Source organism: Oncorhynchus mykiss, chromosome 19, assembly GCF_057628025.1.
Source record: "Oncorhynchus mykiss isolate SJ-2025 chromosome 19, ASM5762802v1, whole genome shotgun sequence".
Lineage (NCBI taxonomy): Eukaryota > Metazoa > Chordata > Actinopteri > Salmoniformes > Salmonidae > Oncorhynchus > Oncorhynchus mykiss.
This window is the reverse complement of record NC_143040.1, coordinates 25,497,787-25,512,763: the sequence shown is the minus strand read 5'-3', so window position 1 is coordinate 25,512,763 and position 14,977 is coordinate 25,497,787. Positions and strand designations below refer to the sequence as shown.

The following is a 14,977-nucleotide window of genomic DNA, read 5'->3' as shown; positions in this document are numbered from 1 at the left end:
GCTTTTAACAGACCTCTGAGACTATCACAGTGCAGGTGCATTTATACGGAGACTTGATTACACACAGGTGGATTGTATTTATCATCATTAGTCATTTAGGTCAACATAGGATCATTCAGAGATCCTCACTGAACTTCTGGAGAGAGTTTGCTGCACTGAAAGTAAAGGGGCTGAATAATTTTGCACGCCCAATTTTTCAGTTTTTGATTTGTTAAAAAAGTTTGAAATATCCAATAAATGTCGTTCCACTTCCTGATTGTGTCCCACTTGTTGTTGATTCTTCACAAAAAATACAGTTTTATATCTTTATGTTTGAAGCCTGAAATGTGGCAAAAGGTCGCAAAGTTCAAGGGGGCCGAATACTTTCACAAGGCACTGTATCTCTGGAAATTAGTCACAAGCAATGGACCTCAGTTGAGTTCAGGAATTTTGTGGCCAAGTTAGGTTTTTGTGGGTGAACCACATGGAATGCAAATAAGGATATTTACAAAGGAAATAGGAAGGCTACAGCGAGACAATTATTTCATTAAATGTATGATGTATCAATTAATTATATGACAGGTCAGGGCAGGCAGAGGTCAGTAATCCAGAATGCCCTGACCCTGAGCCTGCCAGCTGTTCTGTGGCAGAATGGGAAAAAAATGGGAAAGCTAGATAACAAGAACGAGAGAAAGACAGGAGCATGGGAAAACCGTTTGATGAAAAACAACTGGCAACAGACAAACAGGGAACCAGAGAGACGTGGGGAGACCAGTGATGAAGTCCAGGGATATGTGAGACCAGGGACGGTGAGGGACAGGCAGTGGTTGAAGTGGACCAGCCGGAGCTTGCCGAGGAGTCTTGGTCTGTGCACAGATCGTGCAGGCGGCGATGAACGCAGAGACGTCCGGGACCATGGTAAGCCACCAAATGCGTTGCTGCACAAGGGCCAGGGTCCGACGGGAGCCCGGGTGGCAGGTAAGTTTGGAGGAGTGGGCCCACTCCAGGACCGAGGGACGGGAACAAACATCAGGTTATCTGGGCCCCCCTGGGGTTCGGCTGGGAATGCTGCGCCTCATGGACCTGCTTCCCTATTCCCCAGCTGAGTGCAGTCGCCAGGCACGAGGTGAGAAGGATGGTCTCAGGGTTCGAGGGTGTAGCCTCGTGGCTATAGCGGCGTGAGCGCATCCGGCTTAATATTCTTGGATCCCAGTCGGTAGAAGAGGGAGAAGTTAAACTGGGTGAAAAGCAGGGCCCACCTAGCTTGCCTGGAATTGAGACGCTTGGCGGTGCGGAGATACTCTTCTCGTGATCCGTTCACACAATGAAAGAATGTTCCGCCCCCTCCAACCAGTGTCTCCACTCCTCCAACGCCATCTTCACCGCGAGAAGCTCACAATTCCCGACATTGTAATTCCTCTCCATGGCGTTGAGACGATGGGAGAAGAAGGTACAGGGATGTAAGTTGAGGACCAGGGCAGAATGAAGGGACAGGACAGCCCCCACTCCGACATCCGAAGCATCGGCCTCCACCACGAACTGACATGATGGGTCAGGATGACACAATATGGGAGCTGTGGTGAAGCGGTGTTTGAGGTCCCGAAACGCCCGGTCCGCAGCAGGGGACGACGTGAACGGAACCTAGGGAGAGGTGAGTGCAGACAGGGGGGGAAGCCAGTTGCTCTAACCCCGGATAAAGCAGCGATAAAAGTTGGCAAATTCCAGGAAACATTGGAGCTGCACTTGGGAGGTAGGCTGAGGCCAATCCACCACCGCTCTCACCTTCCCGGGATCCATCTGTACATTCCCTGCAGCGATGATGTACCCAAGGAAGGGGATGGTGGAGCAACTCGAGAAAGACAGGCGCATGGGGAAACCGCTGGTAGGCTTGCTGAAACAAAATAAACTGGCAACAGACAAACAGAGAACACAGATATAAGTACACTGGGGTTAATGGGGAAGATGGGCGACACCTGGAGGGGGGTGGAGACAAGCACAAAGACAGGTGAAACAGATCAGGGTGTGACAAAAAAAATGCTCATTCATGTTGGTTAATTCAGGATTCAAAGATAATATTTGAAAATATATAGTTTAGCTTAGTCCACACAAAACATAAATTACATGACAGAGCACAGAGCAGTTATAGACAAGAACAGACAATATTAGAATAAATTAAAAATAAGAGTCAGATTGTCAAGAAAACAAAAATACTTCTTACACACTATTAATATATAGGTATTCATAGTATTATACACAGTACAGTTCAATTAGATATTTTTAAAAGAAAGGAGGCCCTGTGACACTGTTTAATTTGTTTGTTTTTTTAAACTTTTTGCCTGAGTAATCTCTGGTCCAAAATGAAATGGTTCTATACATAACTAAGCGACAGATTAAGTCCGTTTTTGGTTTGGGTACAGTAGGCCTAAAGAAACCCACAGTGGTGTGTCTGGTGGGGAATATATAGTGCCATGCAACTTATTATGTGACTTGTTAAGCACATTTTTACACCTGAACTTAGGCTTGCCATAACAAAGGGGTATTGACATTTCAGCTTTTCATTTTTTGTTAATTTGTCAACATGTGGAAAATATAATTACACTTTGACATTATGGGATATTGTGTGTAGGCCATGACAAAAAATCTCAACATGGGGAAAAAGGTTAAGGGGTATGAATACTTTCTGAATGCACTGTATGTCTGCTTGACTTTGTAGTATTACGCAACTAGAAGTGGGTTATTTCTATGGGTTTCTTGTCAGTAGCTGCTTTATAGTCTGGTCCCAGATCTGCCAACTCCATTGCTGTCTTTGTCAAGCCAAACAGAGTTGGCATTATAGCACAAACAGACTGTCACTCAGGATAGAAATGACTCCTTCATTGTTAATAATTATTTAAAAAGTAACCTTTATTTAACTAGGCAAGTCTGTTAAGAACAAATTCTTATTTACAATGATGGCCAACGCTGGGCCAATTGTGCACCGCCCTATGGGACTCCCAATCACAGCCAGATGTGATGCAGCCTGGATTTGAACCAGGGACTGCAGTGACGCCTCTTACACTGCTGCGCCACTCTGGATCACCGGATCTAACTAAGAAATGCATTTTGAATGTAATACAGTATAGGCATACAGTAGACCATCACTGCCATAATAGGCACCAATTATCAAATAGACCACTTGAGTGAAAAGAGAAGTGTATCAAATTGGTTATAGATATCAGATACATCCCATAACCCATTGATTATACATATTAAATTAACATCAGGAGAGTTGAATATTATGATCACAGGCTAGCAAAGATTTTTGACAGTATATATCACGTGTCATCTCCCCATTTGCCCTTTAAAGAGATATGAAATATGATTGTTTTTCTTTGAACCAATCTTTGCTTTACATATTTTTATAGTGCAGACAATATTATGCACACTTGCTGTACCCTGCATATAGATTCTATTCATGAAATTACTAATATTCTAATTCCAAATTCTTTGACAACCCTGAGATGCAAGATTGCCTAACCCAACGCACGCTAGATCATGGGACCCTTACGTAATCAGGTGCAATCATATTCCTTGTGTGGTTGGTGCACAGCACAGTCAATAAAAATTCCTCGTTTCTGACTGGCCCTGCCAGAGTTTCCGCTTTTTCATTGTCTCCTCCCTTATCTCTTGAGCTGATCCACTGATCTACTCCCCCATTAGATACTGTAACGTTATCAATAGCTAGCCACCACCATCAAATAGCTAGATATGGACGATTTTGACATGCTCAGCGCACCACAGGCTGCGGCCGGCAATGGGACGGACGAAGACCCCGCTGCCGCATTCTTGGCCCAGCAAGAAAGCGAGATCGCGGGGATTGAGAATGACGAAGGATTCAGCATCCTGGACAGCGGAGAGGTTCCAACGTCGCTAGACAATAATCTGACAGGCGATGCAAACGGTAACTGTGTTCTAAAAACTCTTAATTTAGCAAGTTACAGTTGCTAGCTCGTTCGTATTATTTGGCTGGGTCAAAGCCTAGCAAATTGGCTATAACTGATTAGCTATGGGCTAGCCAGCTAGTGTTTACACAGTTAGCTAGCCATCTTAATTAGCTAGCTAGCCAGCAAACGAGCTACATTAGCAAGCTACATCGACTGTCTGCAGGAGACTTAAAGGAAAGAGATTATGCGAAAAACAAGTAACGTCATTTTAGCTGGCTGGATCCGATATTTCAGACCATCTATTTAAAATGTTAGGGAAACTAGCTCGCAATGCGCAAGGTGACGCTAGTTTCGCTAACGGCGCTAGTTAGTCTCTACATTACATGTGTATATGCTAGTTAATAACGTAACTTTACTTATTGATATCTTGATGTTTGTGAAGTGTCGTGAATAAACTAACAGAAAATATAGTGTATTTGAATGACCGGGAAGTTAGTTATTGCGTCTATTTCCTGTCATTGGATTGATCCCACTGCACCAACAACATTACTGGCCACTTCATTACTGCAATTTGATATATGGCCCAATGATCATTGGACTTACATACAAAACTGTCGTCTTCAGGAAGTTAGATTATTGACCATTAGTTAGCTACATTGGCCAGAAGCAAGTTCATGTTATGCAACTCTTTAGGGGGGTGTACATGTTCATCTGTACAAACATCTGTACATCTTCATCTGTACAAACAATAGAACGTGAGTATAAACACCATTGGACCACACAGCCGTCATACCGCTCAGGAAGGAGATGTGTTCTGTCTCCTGGAGATGAACATACTTTGGTGCGAAAAGTGCTGATCAATCCCAGAACAACAGCAAAGGACCTTGTGAAGATGCTGGAGGAAACCGGTACAAAAGTATCTATATCCACAGTAAAACAGGTCCTATATCGACATAACCTGAAAGGCCGCTCAGCAAGGAAGAAGCCACTGTTGCAAACCATAGTCTGGCTTTTTTCTATCGGTTTTGGAACTGCACACGGGGACAAAGATCATACGTTTTGTAGAAATGTTCTCTAGTCTGATGAAACAAAAAAAATAACTGTTTGGCCATAATGACCATCGTTATGTTTGGAGGAAAAAGGGGGAGGCTTGCAAACTGAAGAACACCATCCCAACCGTGAAGCACGGGGGTGGCAGCATCATGTTGTGGGGGTGCTTTGCTGCAGGAGGGACTGGTGCACTTCACAAAATAGAGGAAAATTATGTGGATATATTGAAGCAACATCTCAAGACATCATTCGGGAAGTTAAAGCTTTGTCGCAAATGGGTCTTCCAAATGGACAATGACCCCAGGCATACTTCCAAAGTTGTGGCAAAATGGCTTAGGGACAACAAAGTCAAGGTATTGGAGTGGCCATCACAAAGCTCTGACCTCAATCCTATAGAACATTTGTGGGCAGAACTGAAAAGTGTGTGCGAGCAAGGAGGCCTACAAACCTGACTCAGTTACACCAGCTCTGTTAGGAGGAATGGGCCATAATTCACCCAACTTATTGTGGGAAGCTTGTGGAAGGCTACCCAAAATGTTTGACCCAAGTTAAACAATTTAAAGGCAATGCTACCAAATACTAATTGAGTGTATGTAAACTTCTAGCCCACTGGGAATGTGATGAAAAATAAATAAAAGCTGAAATAAATAATTCTCTCTACTATTATTTGGACATTTCACATTCCTTAAAATAACGTGTGATCCTAACTGACCTAAGACAGGGAATTTTTACTAGGATTAAATGTCAGGAATTGTGAAAAACTGAGTTGACATGTATTTGGCTAAGGTGTATGTAAACTTCTGACTTCAATTGTAGCTACAGTGCCTTGCGAAAGTATTCGGCCCCCATGAACTTTGCAACCTTTTTGCCACATTTCAGGCTTCAAACATAAAGATATAAAACTGTATTTTTTTGTGAAGAATCAACAACAAGTGGGACACAATCATGAAGTGGAACGACATTTATTGGATATTTCAAACTTTTTTAACAAATCAAAAACTGAAAAATTGGGCGTGCAAAATTATTCAGCCCCTTTACTTTCAGTGCAGCAAACTCTCTCCAGAAGTTCAGTGAGGATCTCTGAATGATCCAATGTTGACCTAAATGACTAATGATGACAAATACAATCCACCTGTGTGTAATCAAGTCTCTGTATAAATGCACCTGCACTGTGATAGTCTCAGAGGTCCGTTAAAAGCGCAGAGAGCATCATGAAGAACAAGGAACACACCAGGCAGGTCCGAGATACTGTTGTGAAGAAGTTTAAAGCCGGATTTGGATACAAAAAGATTTCCCAGTCTCTCGATGTGCAAAACTGATAGAGACATACCCCAAGCGACTTACAGCTGTAGTCGCAGCAAAAGGTGGCGCTACAAAGTATTAACTTAAGGGGGTTGAATAATTTTGCACGCCCAATTTTTCAGTTTTTGATTTGTTAAAAAAGTTTGAAATATCCAATAAATGTCGTTCCACTTCATGATTGTGTCCCACTTGTTGTTGATTCTTAACAAAAAAATACAGTTTTATATCTTTGTTTGAAGCCTGAAATGTGGCAAAAGGTCGCAAAGTTCAAGGGGGCCGAATACTTTCGCAAGGCACTGTAGCTAGCTAGTTCCAATGAATGAATCGTTCATCGTAAAGATATTGCCAAACCAAGCATTTATGTACTAGGGCACTAGAATCGAACAGGAGGGTATCATTTGTGGAACGTTCCAACAGGAATCTGTTCCAAAAACTTTGTAAAATACAAGGTTACCAACAAACAACGCATACAAGGTAGTATGATCAATTCACCTAGCTAACCAGCTGCCGAATAGGCACCAACTCACCACGTAGCTTATTCTTAATGTTTGTCCATAGGCTACCAGAGTGAGGACAAATATTTTTCGGAATAAACGTGGTGAGTGAATTGAATGATTTAGCCCACTCCTTACCTGGTATCTTGTTCTGCCGCTATACAACTTTGTATGTGTTTGTTGGCAACCTTGTTATTTCCAACGTTTTTGGAACAGATTCATGTTGGAACATTCCACAAACTATACCCACCTGACTAGAACAAACCAACATGTAGTATTTTGCAAGCTTACAACTACAAATCCATAATCTGAATTTGATCCTATCCGTCTTAGAGTAAGACGTGTGGTGAGGTCTGATACACACCCACTCTGTGATGTGAATTGATGATGTAGGCCATTTCATTGTCTTTGATATGGCTGTTCGTGATGAATGGTTCATTGTATTTGCAGATGCAGTGGACGGTGCTGTCAATGGAGACCTTAATGAGGTAATATCTTATGTTTTCCCATTTTGTCTTACAGCAGAGATTGTGAATATATCGACTCAATGGAAAACATTAGAATACTTAACCATGCATGTTTTGTTTTAACATAGCCTAATGAGTACTAAATGCCATGGTTGTGTCATATTATTGACCGTGGTTGTGTTCAATAGGCACAAAACGGAAGAAAATGCTCTGGAACAGAGTGAGAAAGGGGGAGGAGTTGCTATCTACTTGTCCAATGAGACACGTTTTAACGTTGCTACAGTGTGCCCTGTTGAACACCACCCATGTGTTTGTTAGGAGAGCAATGGCCCGTCTGATGCATACTCCGCCATCTCCAGTGCCGACCGGCTGCAGGCTGAGCCAGAGAGCCTGCGTAAATGGAGGGAGGAGCAGAGAGAGAGGCTGGAGGTCCTAGGTAAGGCGAGGCCCCTGGTATATCCTGGCTAGAGGGCCACAGCAGCGTAACAATAGAATAGAAGGTACCGATGTGACTATTTACAGTTGAATCCAAAGCGCAGAGGGCCCAATTCTAACACCACAATCTTTGGAAAACGTATGGCCCTGATTTGCAATGCAAGAAAAACACTGAGCACATTTTGCTGATGTTGAAATCGTCTTCTTTTTTTTTTGTGATGTCATTTTTCAAGAGAATTGCATGTACTGTTGTGAATCATAAGACCTCTTCTTCTTCCTAATTTCCCCTTCCCCAGACGCCAACTCTCGTAAGCAGGAGTCTGAGTGGAAGGACAAGGCCAAGGTAGAGCTGGAGGAGTGGCACACTAGACAGGACGAGCAGCTGGAGAAGACTAAAGTGAATAACAGGTAAAAATGCATAGAAAGAGTCTAGTCATTCTATTTCTATGTAAAAACAGCCCCAGGTCGAGCCAGGAGGACTAAAAACCCACTGGACTCCAAGGAAACCTTTTGTCCACTGACTCACTTTTCTCTACAGGAGCTGTCGAAAGGAAACCCTGTCCATTGAGTGTAAATGACACTCTGCAGAAATCTCCTTGCAGAATAGTTTAGTTATTGTGCAGCAATTGTTCCTATTGGTCCCTCTATGTTCTCTACGACCTCTTATGTGTTTTAAGGTTTATATAGGCCTACATGAAAAGACGTTAGGCTAGCTGTGTGCAGTCTCTGGTAGACCAGTGAAAAGTATCAGTATAGTATGTTCCGGAATGTAAAATGATCATGTATATTAATTCTCAGGGTCATTTTATTTCTGATAATGACCTGGAGCGGCAATCCAAGTCATGCATGGTGTTGCTAAGAGGTGAAACAGCTGTTGCTAAATGACGAGACCCCAGAGTTGACCCTTGAACCACAAGCCTTTTGAGCACGGCAGATTCAGAAATATCTAGTTGAGGTCAGGAATTATAATATCAATTGGTGTTAATATCTATCGAAATATAACAGGACAGGCCCAGCAGCAAACAGAAATGTAGGATGTTTAAAAAATAAAAACAAATATAAATATAAGTTTGATAAGACTTAGGATAAGGGTTTTGGAACGCCTTGCCTCCAAGGGCTCAGACAGTATAAAGTCTAGTTTTCACTAACTTGAGCGTCTGTAACCCAAGCCCTCCCTCTGCTCTGAATAATGTATCAGCCAATGTTCCAGTCTCTGCCTCATGTCTAGCTACCTCTAACCTGCCTCTGTTATGTTGTTTGTAGTCTCTTTGTATATAGGTGCATCCGAAATGGCACCCTATTCTCTATGTAGTCTCATAGGTCTCTGGTTAAAAGGAGTGCTACTAGGTAGGGAATATGGTGCCATTTTGGACGCAGATTACTGTACGAGTGAGAGCTCTGGGCTGGGTTTGTTCTGTCGTTTTTGCTCTTCTCCTTTTTACCGCTCTCTCTCTTCTCTCCTGCTTGCTGCTTTCCTCTGGGACATCCCCCTGTGTCTCCCAGGGTTCTGGATGAGGATTTCTACAAACAGCCCTTCTCTGACCTGATTGGTTATGTGTATGTTGCTAAACTAACATTTGTTTCTTTTTTTCCCCCCCCCCCCCACGTGACGTCACTCGCGTCAATCGCACGCCGCATCTTCCATTTTTAACACTAATTTTTACGTTTGGCTTTTTCCCCCTTCATTTTTGTTTGTTTTGGTTTTACGTTATTTTTCGAAGAAGTATACTTTCATTTATCTTGAGCGTGCGTGACTGTTTTTGCGACCTTTAAACCCACCAGGTGTCTTTTAAATTTGTTTTTGTTTTTTTTTGTTAATGCAGTGAATGTGTGTTGGCTGAATGTCATTGCATCAGCCTTAATGCTTAATGCTCAGTTTCCGTATGAATTATGTTGCCATAACTCTAGTGTAGTAAATCCAGTGGCCATTTTTTCTTTTACTTTGGTCTTGTTTAATTACATCGTCCATGATCCATCTATATGTCCCTTCATCTCATCACGCCATCTCATCACGCCATCTCATCACGCCATTTGCAAATGTTTTTGTATTCTTAGATCCCTTTTTTTCAAAATCATCTATACTTGTATTATTCATATGTGCACATGGAAAGCTAGTTATAGAAATTGACGCTATGTAGAAAAACATTGGTTAGGTGTGTCACTTGGCGACGCACTACTTTAAATGCATTGACGGAAACGTATAGCTGCTACCTCGGCTGCGTGTCGATACCGTGTGGCTAATGTCTCTAGTAGAGTTAAGACTGTAGTTTTGTTTCAAGCAACTGTGTCTCCAACTCTTTAACAGTCCTATCAATATAGTAGCACCTTCATATAATATGCAGGCGTATTATCGGAAGGTTAACTGTAGTCTGTTAAATACTATTTAAGAGATCTCCTGCCATTAGAAAGGCTATTTATATGTATATATCTGCTTTATACCTGGTAACCTGCAGCCTTTCAGGGTTCAATAAGGCTCCTGAAAAGCTGTGCAAAGGCAACCATGTTGTTGGAGGGCCGTTTCTTTCCAACATTATCCCAACATTATCTCTGCTGTTTCAGCGTCTTCTAGAATAACCACACACACACACACCCCCTCGCACAAATAACTGCAGAGATGGGTGTTTTTTTTTTTAACAGGAGTTATTTATGCAAATAGCTATTGTACTGTACTAGAATGTCTGTTGGTTGACATAATGTTGAACGGACACTCTGAATCCCTCATTTGGAGAGCGTCATTACAATTTTTTACGAATGAATACGCCAACTTGGTGGCCATGTGGTTGGAGTGTCCGCCCTGAGATTGGAAGGTTGGGAGTTCGATCCCTGGCCGAGTCATACCCAGACTCTGCATTAAAGATGTATATTTTGGAGGGGGGGCTGCAATAGACTAGCGTCCTGTCCAGGGTGGTGTACTTGTACAGCTGCCTCACGCGACAGGAGATGGGCTCCTGTTCCTATGAGCTGTTCTGGCTAGCATAATCCAAGGCTCGTACGAGGCGACTTATGACAAAATCCAACAGTTGAAGTCTATTTTCAATAGCCTGCATAGCCTGATACTGTCGCAGAGCCCTGCATGTAGACAGTCAACTGTTGCGTTGATGTCGCTAGTACGTCTGTATTTCTAAACTGAAAGCTCATTGGATACACCGTTGCTTCAAACAGGCGAATGTGATCTGCTTAGGATCTGTTAATAGCTACTAGCATCCCACTGTCTACCATAGAATGACATGCTACTGTTGTTGCCCAACTCGCACTCTTAGTATTGCAGCCCTTGTATCTATCTGCCATTGAATTCATTCGATCGCTAAAGAGCAAAGGTTCCCATATAACCAAACGTCCTTGTCTCTGCCATAACAAAGACCCACGGCTACTGAGACCAAGGGGGCACGTATTTTTTGCCTCACCCAACCAACTCAATGGCACAGCAGATGAAGGCTGCAAGCTAAGCACACTTAGTGCACAGAAAAATAAAAATAATCCCCCCCCCCCTCTGAAATGACTTTTTCTCTCTCTGGGAAAATGCATGCTGGCTTCTGTCATCTGCATAAAGCTCATTTACTTTTCATTTCTATATATCTGACTTGTGATCTGTTTCTCCTTGTTTCTTTTCCTATGCACCTTTAAGCACACACATTAACCATCCTTGCTACCGCCTAGACCAGTTAAGTAAAAAAACAAAAAGACAATATCCCAGTAGGGAGAAGTGTATATTAGCCTAGAAAAATGGCAAGACAATATTCAATAGTGGTGCACAATTAGACTAGGCTGTAGTCGAGGCTCTCCAACCCTGTTCCTGTAGATTTTCGCTCCAACCCTTTAAAAAAAAAAAAAGATAATGAACTGATTGATAAGCTGAATCGGGTTAGTTACAGCTGGGGTTGGAGTTAAAAAGCTACAGGGTAGCTCTCCAGGAACAGGATTGGAGAGCCCTGCTGTAGACGAATACAAAATCCACTGCCAATTGAAATGATTTTAGAAGCTGGGTGTCCCTTCTGTGATACGTTTGGTCCACTAGTCCTGTTCGTACCTGTAGTTTCGTTGTGACAGTGACTTTTCATTGGCTTCTCATCCCCATTTTGCTCTGTGTATTGTGTTCTAGTTTATAGAGGGGGTCTTTCAATTTTCTTAACTCTTTGGCAGTGGAAGTGTCCTATCTTGGGTGGGTGGGTTTGGGTTTTGCTATTCCCCCTGGCTTGCATTTCAAAATGTCTTATTGTGATTGTGGCACTATCATTTTTTATTTATTTAATTTCAGTTATGTATGCTAAGCCTTCTAGTGGAATTAGATGCCCTTTTGGGTTCGGTATCGGTGTGAAGATTGTGACATGTCAATCAAAAGTCTCTTATGGTTATTATATCAAGTGTTTGCTGCATTTCAAATGGCCTGCTTTTCAACCGCAGCAAAATGCATGGCAAAGTCTCCGGTATCCAGGTTTTGGTTGTTAAAAAGAAAACGAACTTGCCACTAAGCGCACTTATCAAGCACAAGGACATAGAACAAAACATATTCCTAATGCTATACTTGGATCTTGAGAGAATATTTGAACGTAACCAAAAGGCAAGTTACACCCCCCCCCCCCCCCCCCCACACCCAGTTCTGTGACGAACTGCATTTTTAACCAACCAAACCGCGTTTTAACCGTTCCCCCCAAAAAACCTGCGCTTCCTTTTTTCCCAAAACCCCTTGATTAGACTGACAGGGAAAAGCAGGTAACTAGCTAGCTGTATGACTGGGGTTATAGGGGGCATGCTGTATGATCCAACCCTGTTCTCTTCATCTGTTTTTGATGTGGCCACCCGGAGAATGTTTATTTTTTTGGTTGTACTGTGATGTAGTTGGGTCTCCGCTGCTGTCTACTCGACACTTCCTCCTCAAGCAAAGGTTTCTAGATTCAGACCTCACTAAAACTGTTTGACCAAAACGCTGGAAAATCCATGCTAAAATGGCACCATTTTCATAATTTATCTTTTTTTTTATTTTTACGTTATTGTCAACTACCAAATTGATTTGTCATGCAGGTAGTTTAGATCCATTCGGCATGTATTTCTATGGGGATTCCCCATGTCTATCCCTGTGGTGTTGCAGAGGAGGAGGTGGTGTGTAAGTGAACAGCAGTAAGGCCCTCTGTAAAACTCTGCTGATCTCTGGGGCCCAGGCCTGCTCCCTCCCTCTCTAAAGCGCTGTCCCCCTCCCGTGTTGCCTTGCAGAGCGGCCGAGGAGGCCATGCTGTCGGACATGGACGAGAACAACCCGGGTACCGAGTGGGAGCGCGTGGCGCGCCTCTGCGACTTCAACCCAAAGTCCAGCAAGCAGGCAAAAGATGTGTCCCGAATGCGCTCTGTCCTCATCTCCCTCAAGCAGGCCCCTCTGGTCCGTTAACCCCCGCCCCCCCCTTCGACTCTATTAGATGTCTCAATTCAGTCCCTACCACTCCCCTTCGCACTAACCATTCATTCAGCGTTTACAGATCTGAAGGCTCTGGATGCGTAAAAGCAGTGTCTTGGTGGAGCTTCCACGATCCACCATGTCGCTTTTCACCTTACAGATCTGTTAACGTTGAGGGGCCAAGGGGAAAGGGGGTGAATTGAGACGGCTGTATCTCTACCCTAACACTCTCTGGACCCAGATTGCAACCAACCTCTCATAGGGCAATGTATCATCCCCCCCCCCCTCTTACCCATCTACCTACCTGAGGTCGTCGTTGTTCATGGATTGATATTATTCCTCTCTTCCATCTCCCTTTCCATCATTAAAGAACAAAATAAGTATATACGCATTTATTTTTTCTTTCTATTCTTTTAAGGACCAAAGTCTGTTTTTATTAAGTGTGTTGGAAACCCATTTAGAGCCGGCTTGTGGCATTTATTGTGACTATTTCAATCTATGCATTTTTCCCATTTGAACCACGAATCAAGTACGGTAAATATCTATTTGTGTGTGTGTGTAAGCATCAAGGTTGGGGTCAATTCCATTTAAATTCCGGTCAATTCAGAAAGTACACAATTCCAAATCAAATTTTTGCTAATTGAAAAGCATTGAAGAGAATTTGAATTTCAGTGTACTTCCTGAATTGCAACGGAATTACCCCCAAACATCATGTGGTGTATTATGTACTCTATATGTGTGTACCTATGTACATATACAGGCAATATATAAATTGACATTGTGGTTAAGATTTACTGTAGCCCATGTGTTGCTTAATGTGTTCGTTGTCCATCAATTTCAATATCAGTAAAACATGAAACTTTTGTCGTCAACGTCGTTATTGAAGTGTTGTCCGTGACATTCAAATTATTATGGTTGCACCTAATTGGTGGAAGTAAAATTTCAGGTGAGACAAATTACATTTTATACTGCTTTTTCAATTCAATTATGTTTAGTGTTCCCTTAGGCCCTCCACCACTTTTGCTGTTTGTTGTATGGCCTTGGGTTCTCTATGGGTTCAAAAGAATCTGGTGAAAATTAATCTGGCTTCAAATTCATCTCTGGTGAAAATGGCAGAGAGGAAGAGGGGGTTTTCTCCTGTTCAAATCTGTCCACGGGAAGCAGACCGCCTGCCTTTTGGATGACTCCCATTGTTAGGGCAGAGACAATCATCTCAAGTATGCAGTATCTCAAATGGTCAAACCGAAGTTGCCTACCTTTGATCAAAGCCACGCTGTTGGTTGGGAGGTGGCCAGTCAGAACGTGACATCTTTGAGCTTGAATCTGTTCAACCAATAAATGGCTTTATTAGTTATGTTCATGTATATTTGGTGTAGCAACGAGCTATTGTGGATTTTTACAAATGCAACCTAATTTGGAACGTCTGTCAGGAGTATTCAACTCGTAAAGCCAATTTCTGTTTGATCCGAAAATGTGGTCGGAGAGGCCGAATTGAGTTCCGTACGCATTGCCGTGTGCCTCCCAAATGTTTTAACAATGCGGAGGGCTCCGCACTGACATGATTGGTTGGCGGAAGGTCCTGTTTAAACAAACTCACTTCCTTGAGAACTTCCTTCACAACAGCTCTACTCAACTGTACTGCTCAACGAAGCACACAAAGTATTAAAAAGCCCTGACTTCTGCAGAGGCTGTATCAACGTAAATACTGCATGGCCAATGCAGACGTGGGATTGACAATGCGGTGCCTTTAACACTACCGAGGTCTGGAGCCTGCTGGTTTTCTGTTCTACCTGCTAATTAATTGCACCCACCTGGTGTCCCAGGTCTAAATCAGTCCCTGATTCGAGGGGAGGAATGGGGGGGAAGCAGTGGAACTAGCTTCAAGGTCCAAAGTTGAGTTTGAAGGAGTTTATATGGTCATTTCATATAGGCTAGATATAC

The 14,977-nt window shown here is 42.8% G+C and overlaps 1 protein-coding gene across 3 annotated transcripts; it reads left to right on the top strand.

The window, feature by feature from the left end:
* The first annotated feature begins 3,569 nt into the window (after positions 1 to 3,569).
* Positions 3,570 to 13,899, top strand: LOC110497422 (clathrin light chain A). Of its 3 annotated transcripts, XM_036954351.2 has the most exons (7): positions 3,570 to 3,919; positions 7,199 to 7,236; positions 7,534 to 7,651; positions 7,947 to 8,058; positions 9,154 to 9,207; positions 11,276 to 11,311; positions 12,859 to 13,899. In XM_036954351.2, the coding sequence occupies exons 1-7, from the start codon at positions 3,727 to 3,729 to the stop codon at positions 13,028 to 13,030; spliced, it is 723 nt and encodes a 240-aa protein (XP_036810246.1). In that variant the 5' UTR covers positions 3,570 to 3,726; the 3' UTR covers positions 13,031 to 13,899. The 3 variants fall into 3 exon arrangements, with proteins under 3 accessions (XP_036810246.1, XP_021429199.1, XP_021429198.1); XM_021573523.3 differs by lacking the exon at positions 11,276 to 11,311 and having other exon boundaries at positions 3,611 to 3,919; XM_021573524.3 differs by lacking the exons at positions 9,154 to 9,207; positions 11,276 to 11,311.
* Positions 13,900 to 14,977: the final 1,078 nt, after the last annotated feature.

Excerpts from the sequence above, each read along its gene's own strand:
- LOC110497422 (XM_036954351.2), top strand. The coding sequence starts at position 3,727 with ATGGACGATTTTGACATGCTCAGCGCACCACAGGCTGCGGCCGGCAAT. Across the intron at positions 9,208-11,275 it reads TCTGACCTGATTGGTTATGT|CACACACATTAACCATCCTT; the intron begins GTATGTTGCTAA and ends TGCACCTTTAAG. Across the intron at positions 11,312-12,858 it reads CCTTGCTACCGCCTAGACCA|AGCGGCCGAGGAGGCCATGC; the intron begins GTTAAGTAAAAA and ends GTTGCCTTGCAG.